Genomic DNA, 11,138 nt, shown 5'->3' on the forward strand with positions numbered 1-11,138 from the left:
CGGCTTCGCAAAGACGGGGGATTTTATGTTGCTCAGTTGCGTGAGTCCAAAGTGAAACCATTTCTGGATAGTTGGAAGAGTTATGCTCCCTGGAACAGCTTGATCAGAACAGGTGGGACGATATTCTTGCTGGATATGTTCAGTTCGTATGAGCCCGCCACGTAAAACGGACTAAAGCTTGAAGCGAATAACGGCCATCGTTTGTGTGAAACTAAAGCGGAACGTGACCAATCGATAAACCGTGGAAGTCAAGCAACGCTCATCTCTTCGTGGGCGCAGAGTACAGGCTTGAATCGACTAATCAATATTGCTTCAAGCAACTTCCATCTGTTCGGCTAACCGTTCCCTTCCATGACCCTGAATGTAGGGCAAAGTTCAACTATGTCGTGTCTTGGGCGCAAGCCTGGTGACTTTTGGCTCTGACAGTCAATCTGGGGTCAGCTGGCATTACAAGAAGTCACTTAGGTGGGTACTCCTTTGATCACGTATCAAGCCTCTAGTCTGTTCCGCCGGTGTATGCATCACCGCAGCTGCAGGTGAATTGGCAAGCCCAATAATTGGTTGCTAAAATTGACGCGCGTTTTGATCGGTGGCATTGACATAACTTTGATGTATACCCAATATTCGGTTGCATTACTGTATATGTTCGGCGTTGGGTCCCTTCAATTTGACGGTATGGTCACCATCGTGGGGAGTCGCCAGGCTTCTGTGGTGCTGTGTGAGATTTTCAATGAAACAGTCAGGGTAGCTGCAGCCGCAAAGTTTTGAGTAATTCTAACTCCTCAGCGAGTTTCTCTCGAGTGCAAATCAGTTTTCCCCTACGAGCTAAAGTATAGAATGAGGCATATCGCGCTTGCTGTGTGTGCCAGAAACTCATTGAATTTGGTCGTCTAGTGTAGGTGGATTGAGACAGTGCTACCACTAATCCTCGTGACCAAGGCGCCAAAAAAGGTGCTTTATTTTTCACTTCGGACCTGAAAATAAAGTAGCATTTTTGGTGGGTTGCGAAAGAAACTGTACAATTGTTTAGCCAGTTTGTCATCTTTTATTATGAGTAAAATGTCGCCTAGTTGTTGATCTGTTCGCCGAGCTTCGCCATTGACTTGCAAACGTTTTGTCAACATAGGAGGAGACATCATCGCCCAACTGCGTGCTGATGATGTCTCCTCGTATGTTCACGAAGCGTTTACCAAGCTCGGCAAACACATCAACAACCAATAAGCTCACCCAAGCTACCAATATTTTGCCCTGTTTTCGCTTATATACGGTTGGTCGGTGAATGGATTGCTCAACTTTCAGTCCCAGAGGTCTTCTCGTGGAGTTACTTTCAATTTGCTTACAACTGGTGCATTGAAAATGACATATTTGGCGCATGGTAAATGTGGCCCTTCAGAATAGGGGCGGATAAACTAATCAGATCCGGATGAAACTTTGGGTGATCACCTAAAAATTTTGCAATTTATATAACAGGGGCATTAGTAGAGAGTGACTAGGTCGGAGGAACACACCGAGATCAGTTAGTTTGGCTTTAAGCCAGTTGTCGTTCTCAAAGGAATTGGGGTTCAGTTCAAAGGTGGGTTCAAAATATACTTTTATGACAATGTCCTCGGACTGGATTTTAAGATTCAGCCCGAGTGGTAGTGCTTTTGGTTTGAGGTGTGCTTAGGTAACTCTAGGAAAGTTGCTCACGTGTTTTCCCAGACCGCATGAAAGGTGCGTTCCCGGGGCTTTCCCGAATTTCGCCATACAATCAAGTCTATGTGTGCTTTACTATGGTAAGACAGTAGTTGATAAGCTATCTGGCCACAGTGGACGACCTTCGTTTCAATCTTCAATATGAGGCAGTCACAGGCGTTCAACATTTTCACTAGTCATCCTCAGTTTGCTACGCCGGAGTGGTCTTGGGGAATTTCCTGGAAAAGTGGTCAGAGGATTTTCCTGTAACAGCCCCGCAGTGACCGGGTGTCAAATTATCTGAATTCCGTGTTGTACTAGAGGAGTCCTCTACGTAAATTTTAAAGCACTGTGACCCCTGGATCGGTTGGGACAAATGAAGTGAGATCAAAATGAAGTCATTTTGTACCATCTTGTCTGTCGCATACCTGTAACACAGGATAAAAATGAAGCAAATTAAGGGACTAGCATTTGTACTTGTTTGTGAGCTTTTATTCGAGCAATGAGTCGTACTTAGGTCATGTCGGGTGACTGGGCATGGAGTGCTTGGGTCAGATTGATTGATTGATTGATCACGTGTCCTTGTTATCCGTAGAGGGCTGTAATCTGAGGTCGGTTACCACCCTGTCCATCAACAACTACGTTGTGTGCTGAAAAAAAAGCACGTGAAATTAGTCTTGTTTGAAGTGTAAGTTTTTTCATAGCACAAATGTCGCACAGATGGACCATTGGTATTCTTGCTTTTAGGAACCTTTCATATGTTCGCATCCAAAGACGTTGACAACATTTAGCCAATGAGAAGAGGACAAGTGGGTGCGCTTGAGCCATACTGTGAGATACTGGTGAGATGCTAGCTAACCATGCGTCCGCATTTTACTCTGAATTAAGATTTACAAAGACCTCCGTTGTGCTTAGGTGTCTGTCTTTAAGGAGTGAATTACTGAGGTGTAAATAAACGTGCCTGGTTCAATACGTTTTATCCCTTCAAAAACAACAGTATAACCATGAAAGTCAGTGGAATGCTTCCAGGGTATAGTTAGGGAATTCGATGGCAGAACTAATTGACCGATCCTACAGTCACATGAAGAAGAACGTTCTCAGCACCTTCAACGTTTCAGTGAGTTGCAGATGACCTTGGGATATTCCCAAGTCTTTATCATAAACTTGTTGGCCCTCACTTGAGCAGTTCCGGGTACTAGCTCTCCATCAAGTGGTATTGGAGATCTGTGGAAGTTGGACAGCTCTATTCATCTATTCTCTATCATCAATATCAGCACCTAGACATGTCTGTTCGGCACCGAAGCGCGATTGCTGAACACTGATGTCACGCTGTCAATGATGACTATTGATCATCATTATCATCAGCTTTAAAAACCGCGTACTTGTCGTACAATAGTTGTAACTGCAACAGTTCCGTTCGCCAGTGATTTGGGGAGATGCGGTGGATAGCTACGTACTGGAGGCAATTGCTAACGTAAGTGATGCCTAAATACAGTGGTGTCAGTGGACTTTTCTTCGGAGGTCGGGAGGGAAGCTATGCATTTAAGGAAGTAGCTTTGATGCACGAGAGCGATTTAGGGCGCCACTGGGTCACGTCTGACAATGTCTCTAACCCTTTATGTGTACCGCCTCTGGTGCCCATCCGGTGACGCGGAAATGACTAGTGCATTTGAATTTGCTGATAATGGTTTTATACTTCGCTGTCTGGTCATTGCTTCGTTTCCACTCCTCACGAAAAGTGCCTTTCGAGGGAGTAGGTCAACTGGCATATGGAGCATGTGACCAAGCCAGCGCAGTCATCGGAAAACCATTCAACGTAATTCAGCCCTACTGATCCGGTTTATTCACCATGAGCATCCTTCAGAAATGCACCCATTGTTTTGACCGGTTTCCTTGCTTCGGTCACTAAGCCATTCAGGTAGGCACACTCTTCTTTCGGATCCCCTTGGGTTTCCGAAAATCTTCCGCCATGTTGGGTATCCAGCGTGTGACCAGACCAACACCTGAAAAGTAGACTCCTTTCCTGAACCGGTTACTTGTTTCGGTTGGTGATAAACGGTTGCATCGAAGTCCGTCTCATCAGTCGTACCTTGATGCACTCAAAAAACACTTCTGTATCTCCTTGATACTGTTAAATCTTTGTGATCTAGTCAGTGGAACAAGCAGTCGTGACCGCGAACGCGGACTTGCACGTAGAGAATGCTCCGATCACAGCATGCACACAGAAGTTATCCAAAATAAGAGAAACAGGGAGATCGGTCTTTAGGCCAGTCTATATCCCACGGTGTTGTCAGACGCTTCAAGACTGTGCGACCAAGCAAAAGAGAAAGAAAGGGCATTCTCTACCTTCTCCCTCGGTAAATTGTTCCAATGATATAATAAAATATAAATAAATAATAAATAATAAAAATAGTGACAAATGAAAAATAATCAAATATGTATAAACTCTCGGTGCCCAGCTTCCATGCCACCCGAAGAAAGCACGAGGGCTGGGTTACTGCCAGTTTGCCCAAGCCTAGACAAGGGAAGTAGTGAGGCAGAAGTCGGGTTCGAACCACGGAAATTCCGGTCAGTAAATTCACGCCCTAACCACTGAATTGTCTCGGCTATCAGCAACAGACAAATTTCTCGAGTAAATCTAACTGTATCGAGTGGCTCATTCAATGCAGAAACTGTTCGGGATGAAGCATCCAAATTACTGTTATAGTTGAAAGTCACAGCACCAAATACACAAAAGCATTGTTCTTTAGTTTGTGTCTGTGTTGCAACACCGATGGGAGAAGCGAGCGCCCCGTGTTTCATGTTAGCAATACTAGATGTTTTCGGTGTTTTGAGCAATTTAGTGTAGAGCTATGGCGTTTTTGTCTGGAGAACATGAAGCCCGACTTACGAATAGTATAGACCATGAGTGGTTAATTATGTCGAGAGGGGAGCGCTTTTGCTATATGATAAGTCAATTTTAGCTTTAGCACTGGATACTCACTACGGGAAAAGATTTCCCCGCTTCGAATGCTTGCTAACAGTATGATAGGCCCTTTCTGCAGTAAGTCATTCAATTAAAACTCCATTGATTTGATCGGGCTACATCAACCAACAGCCTTCGAGACGCTTTGAGCCCAATAACCACAGCTTACTATTGACATGTCTGTGCTTACACCAGTCTGACTTCCTTGGGGTTGAAAGTGACGTCTTAAGACTATTTGCTCGCTGCTCTGAATCAATATTTCTGGCCCTACGATACGTGGATTCCTAATAATTTTTGCCGGGATAAGAACCAAATCAGAAATGTCCCTTAAGGAGACCGTAAGCAACGTGGATAGCAGCGGGGATGTGCAGTCACCACACTGAACCGCAAACCAAGTACAATGGGTGACCAAAGTTTTGATGTGTTTATTTAAGGCCGGCACATGGAAAGGTTGTTTCCAGGCCAACTCAGTTTCTGCAGCTAAGCCTAGTGACCGAATTCTGTGAAAAAAAATTGATTCAATAGATTACCAATCTTTGTTTATGAGGAACTGGCTTCTTTCTAAAGAGACGGTGCCCTTGTGGTGAAAGTGAACTGCACTTGTTGATCATACTTGATCAAAAGTGTGAACACTGGTTGGGTCGATAGACAAGATCCAATTTCGTGTTTGTAGATGAAAAACAAACAAGAAAGCAACAAGCTAGGCTGCTGTGGTACTGTAAAAAAGCTGAGTGTGTCTCCGTCACAGAGTTACATCAACCTTCCTATTTCAGTGGTTAATCGCTTCGTTTGCATTCGAACAGCCAAACCACTCTCAATTAGATGGCCACACATCTCACAGCGCGTGGCTCGATTTTGGCCAGTTTGATGATGCATACTGGTTATGTTGATTGATGATGTGATATTGCAGCTGGATGGGGACCGATATTCCTATCCGACCGGTTGTTCGCGAACGTATTGGCTGATTCACACGTACTAGTTTGACGTGACTTGACACATACCAGTCCAATGGTACCACTGGTGACTTGGGGGCAAGGTAAAATCTAAGCGCATCAATCTGACATCACCAGAAGATAAGAGAAGCACGGTCACAATCAGAAGCATGTGGTTATTATTCTGGAGGAACATTACTCACAGGGTTGCTGAGACTACGGTAAACGACAGAAATTCAGTCGGGTCTCTCGACAAAACCAAACTGATGTACAAATGAGTACATTTCAAAGGATTATTAGTTTTACAGCATCTGATAAGGATTCGCCTGTCAACAATGGTTGGATCACTGGAGGCCTGTGCATTCTCACAACACAAACGGTTTATCTAGGGTTGATTTGCTACTACTACCTCCGTCGTGCAATACGGTACGACCATATCTGCCAGGACGAACCACTTCCGCTAACATGTACAAATAGTGGTAAATGTGCAGCAGGGAGACCTGTTATGAACCGAGTATATTGGTGTCGGTAGGCTCGTTGGGAGTCGCTTAAGAATGACTCGTTTACTCTCAGCTACGGGGACCCGGTGAGCATCGAAATATGAAACATCTACATATATAACCTTTCTCTAGTTTGTTGGCACAGTGTCAGGTTGTATCATGGTCTAAAATGAAAATAGTGTCGCTTGAAATCATATGAAGTTCACCCATATATCGTAGTTCCAGTCTTCGTCGGTCTCACAGAGGAGTCCTCAAATGCCCCTACAGCCGTCCGATACCGTGCGTGGCCCAACCAGTGCAGTTGGATATGGATTAAGAAGCTCCTGAATCCGTGTATTTTCGTCTTCTCAAGAACTTGAGTCTGTCCACCTGTCTGACCAATGTATGCGGACACTACAGATGAAATCGATAAGGATTTCGATACGATACCGCTGCATTGTTCATCCGTCGCTACTGTGCTCGCACTGTCTACAGTGCGATTACATGATACGCCGCGATTTTGCACCCAATATCAGATGGTGATTGCTTCAGACCTGCCTGATATATCTACATTCATCTGGGAAAAGGACAGTGTCCCAGGTAACTTGGGAGAATCGGTCGAACTGCCCGTTTCAAAAAGCGCCCGCAGTGGGTACGGTACTCACAGAGGGAGCAGCTTGATCCCAGCCGTAACGAGACGCGTGGAGTTACTTGTCGGTTCATGGTGGCCCGTGAAGCACTCACTCGAGGGCAGTAAGCAGGATCTTGGGGTGGTAGCAGTTGCATTGACCCACAATTTTGGTATTCCTGGATTTCCAAGGCACACTGGACCCACTTGACCAGTCTGTTCTCTTTCACATGCTTACTCAGCAAGGAATGCCTCAAAAGTTTGGCTTGCAGTCATGTTACAGTATACGGTTAGAGTATACTCTCCAAAACCTTGGCACACAAATTGGTGTGCGACAAGTATGCGAATTCTCTTTTTCCGTATTCAGTATGACGGACATTAGTTCTCCGAAACTCTGTTATTCAAACAGGTGTTGGTGATCTTCGAAAAGCAGAAGGCGCAGTTGTTTTTGAGTGAATTGACTATGGTCATCCTGTCCTCTAGAATACGCCTTGTACCCACAAAGTGCATAGAGTCACTGAGCAGGCCACCTAATCCAAGAAAAGGAACTTGAGTTAGTGGAGCGTCTCATTTGTCTTGGAATGTGTATGGATTCCGACCACAGTGTGACAGATGTGGTTGTTGCCGGTTTGCTTCTGCTAACTTGAGACATCTATGGCGACAAAGTTGCGCACTCCTTGATCCCAGAGGACGCGCATATCAGGCTGTAGTACGGGCTGATTTGCTGTATGGCTGTAGGTCGTGGCCTCTTCGGGCCACATTCCCATCTCTACTTTAATTCTTTTCTTGACAATACGACTTTCAGATAAATTATGTTTGTACGGCAGCAAATCATCATGGTGTGCTAAAGATAGTAGTGATGATGATGGCTATGATAAAGTCGTTGATACAACTGGAGATACGAACCTTCGAGTTATTACACATTCTTTTGGCTTGAAAGTGTTTTTAATTGAAATCCATCCAGACTAGACTTATTAGCTACACCATCATCTGAATTTAGAAGAGCCTCCGCGTTTGTCTTATTGATGTGATGACGTGACAGATCTGTTTGGACCAGCTACCCTCCTATAGTGGGCCTCCTTTTCCCGAATCAAGGACTTTGTGAATTCAACGAACAAAGATTGACTGCGTTCGTGGTGTTGCTCTTGTATTTGCCTCTCTGAGAAGACTAAGTTGCCGATGCTTCATCCCTCCGAAATCCACAATTCCTCTTAAACAACCTCAATCAAACTGTCAGCGTTCACCTGAGTCTACAGGATCTTGCCAGCAATCCAGGTTAAGCGGATTTCACAACGTTCCGTTCTCTTTCCGACTAATTCATGTTTGTTCCTTTCAATCAATTGGGAAAAGTTTGTAACCCATCAGGAAATCATCGTTTCAGAAGGGCTCGGTGAACAATCGGTCTTTTGTCATTTGGGCACCGTTTCGCTCTTGATACAAAGTTTTCATCAGGCCAAGTGAACAGGTCACCTAGTTTGACAGGTTTGAGGCAGCGGAAAATTATGCAGTAAGACGTCTTCAGACTGTGTAGATATCGTTTCGCTTTTGACACAAAAGCTTCGTCAGACCGAGCGATTTGGTTACGAGGTTGGTCGAGATTTAAGGCGGAAGGCGAACCAATCGGCTAAGTTAAACTACATCTCTGTTAGGTGTCGACCGGGGAGTTCTGTGTGTTAGGGTAGGTGACCCATTGTTAGGCCGATGGGGAAACCTACATGGATTTGGGTTCAGCCTAAGTTCTAGTTCTTCTGGTTCGGTTCATGTGATGAACCCTCTTGAACTTTGTTTGCACTTTCCGTCCGTCTGTGTGGATAAGCTAGTGCTACGATAGTCGTGTAAGAGGGATTACGTGAACTTTGGTAGGGTTGAGATTTCCAACCCCCCTGTTTCTGCTAGTGAATTGACAACCACACACAGTCACGTGTCAACTCGGCTAATGTAAGACCGCTTTCCATACGCTGACCAGTTCCACACCCTCGCTTCTGTTCACACGGTGATGCTTGGTTATGCTTGGGACTGCGATTCAGAACACAGCGGCGGACGAGTGGTTGAAAATTGCCCCAGTGTCCGTTGGCTTTTAGTAGACTGTGGTGTTTAGTATTTCCCTGACGTTGTGCCATGCAGTTTAAAAAAGGCCACTGTACCCGAAGTTGACTCCATCTCCATACTAAATTTGATGTGTGGATTCAGTTAATTCAGATAGTTAAAAAAAAACTCCATGATTTGGTTTCGTTTCACTACGACGGTGTCATCTACATCTTGGGTGTGTATGGGAATCCGGCTAAAGCTTTCTGATCAAAACAGGCTGCTGAAGAATCTTTGACAGCCCGCGATCGGTTTCGTCTTGGAGGTTATCAGGTAGGCGAAGTCCCCGAGTTCCGTCGACCTTGAACCGTCTACTTGAACCCAAATTAGACTGATTTCGACAAGTACACTCATTTGCAAATCAATTTGGTTTTCACGGAAAACTCAATTGAATCGCTCGTGTATGGTATTCTTCAACTGAATGTGCTGCACAAAGGCCTATCTCATGTTCTGTTCATCATAAACGACAGATTCAGCTGGGTTTCAGGTGAGTCTCCCGCAAAAACAGATTGGTTTACAAATAAGTGTTTTTGTAGTATTTGTTCCTGTTCCCACTTCCCCTTCCACACACATCACAGTTACTCACGCAGTGCACACGGGTGCTGGCGTTCACAGGCTGATCCAACACGCTGACTCATGATCCATGGTCAGGTCAGAAGCCGATGTCTGCTGCGTTCGTGCGTTCCTGCTGCGGGTTACAAACCCACTAATCGATAGTCTGTTCTCTACGCTTGTGTCCTACTTACAGGACACGGCATTGTCTGCCTCCCGCTCCCGTGAATAGGGTCACCCACCACGCTGCAATTATGTTCCAGTTTTGGACAGTTCGCAAGGTAGTCCGTAAACGGGTTGGCTTCGTTTACAGGGAGAAATCTCTATAAAATTGATGTTTGAAGTCCTTGGAACGTTGGGTGATCCTCCGTATGTTCCTTTTCCGTACGTTACCAGTACTTAGTACAATGACTGGATAGGAGGTCAAGCGGCGTGGAAAAATGAGTCTTTCACAAAACTATATTTTGATTTTTATGGGCTCTGGACTGGTCGTACGTCTGCTCACGTAAGAATGCTCATAAGAATGCCCCCTTCGTTTTTGAATTGTTCTTTGGCGGTAGTACTCAGTTTTCTGCCGAAAGCTGCACCCTCCTAAGCGACCATGGACTACATTATAGTGTCTTATTATCGAACTAGTCCTTTAGCACAGCTTCACGCACGTATTAGCATTACAATCCACCGTTCGTTTCCTCGACCTCGTAGAGTTCGTTCTGACAGTTTCTCAGAAAAACTCTGAACTTCCGTCGCACTTGCAGAGTTTTTCTGTTTTTCTATAGTCAATCTCATCGTAGTTTTATCAAGGTGACGCGCACTGAAAAATCGTCTATAGTTCACTCAGTATCACATACTACTTTGGCAAGGATGATTTTGTCGAGGTCTCCTTGTCAGATGGCAAAGTAACAGTCAATGAGATGTCTGTGTGTAATCTTCAATTGGGACCACGTGGTTTTTTTTCGGGATTAAATCACGTGACTAACACAGCGGCTGCGCATTTGTACTAAAGACGCTGGCCATTGTCTGTGAACCGATTCCAAAGACCTATAGGATCTCCATTTGCATTTCAGCTGAATCTCTCATTTGTGATATCTAGTATCTTCTTCCAGCTTTATGAATACTGAATACAGCTCAAGCATTACTGGCGAGTATTGACTAAATGACGTCCTGCAGCTTGGTGCGAAACTCGTCTTGTTCCACTTCAGAATGAAACATTGTGGCAACAACACACAAACGTGTCTTTTGTGAGTTGATTTCGAATAGTCATCATTCTTGGAATGATATAGCTTGATTCGAGTGTGTTTCCGGCTACCGCAGATCCGAATCCGTAATCCCATTGAATGACCTTCGAGACTACTGTCTAGAGAATGTAGCCGGACCCAGCTTCATAATGACAGTCCTGTTCTACCAGTATTGTCTCACCCAACGCCAAAACGTCAATACAATGCCGTGCTTCGACAACAGGTGCTGTCCTTTGTTACATCATTTCACTACTATCCTTATCCAGCAGGATGCTGACATTCCACGCTCCAAGTTGCCGAGTGGTGCTCCTTAAACAATATTCCTTCGTGCCGAATCCACTCACTTGCGCACGATGAGCCCCAAACAGGGCGAAACTGGTAAATCAAGGTAAATCAAGGTTATATTGGTCTAAAAAGCATTTTGCTTTACAATGACCAAAGGATATTGGTGTGTGTGTATGTATACAGATAAACGGAATGATATGACATATATGTTCTATTGTTTGTAATCTGCATCTCAAATGTTGATGAGGGAAGTTGGGTGAGATCTTATGTATTCGTCAAGCGAATGTTTGAAGGTCTCGAGGT

At 44.7% G+C, this 11,138-nt stretch overlaps 2 protein-coding genes across 2 annotated transcripts in view; one reads left to right on the forward strand and one right to left on the reverse strand.

Moving 5' to 3' along the window:
* Positions 1-1,885: 1,885 nt before the first annotated feature.
* The window catches only part of T265_11294 (hypothetical protein), a gene marked incomplete at both ends in the record, with an annotated part of 43,852 nt that continues 34,599 nt past the window's right edge, over positions 1,886-11,138 (reverse strand). Inside the window, one exon of the mRNA XM_009177914.1 lies at positions 1,886-2,102. Coding sequence (XP_009176178.1) covers positions 1,886-2,102 — 217 coding nt within the window. The remainder of the gene's footprint in view (positions 2,103-11,138) is intronic.
* Positions 8,983-11,138, forward strand: part of T265_15400 (hypothetical protein) — a gene marked incomplete at both ends in the record, with an annotated part of 8,791 nt that continues 6,635 nt past the window's right edge. The window contains 2 exons of the mRNA XM_009177915.1: positions 8,983-9,036; positions 9,094-9,250. Coding sequence (XP_009176179.1) covers positions 8,983-9,036; positions 9,094-9,250 — 211 coding nt within the window. The remainder of the gene's footprint in view (positions 9,037-9,093; positions 9,251-11,138) is intronic.

This window comes from Opisthorchis viverrini, assembly GCF_000715545.1.
Source record: "Opisthorchis viverrini unplaced genomic scaffold opera_v5_485, whole genome shotgun sequence".
NCBI lineage: Eukaryota > Metazoa > Platyhelminthes > Trematoda > Opisthorchiida > Opisthorchiidae > Opisthorchis > Opisthorchis viverrini.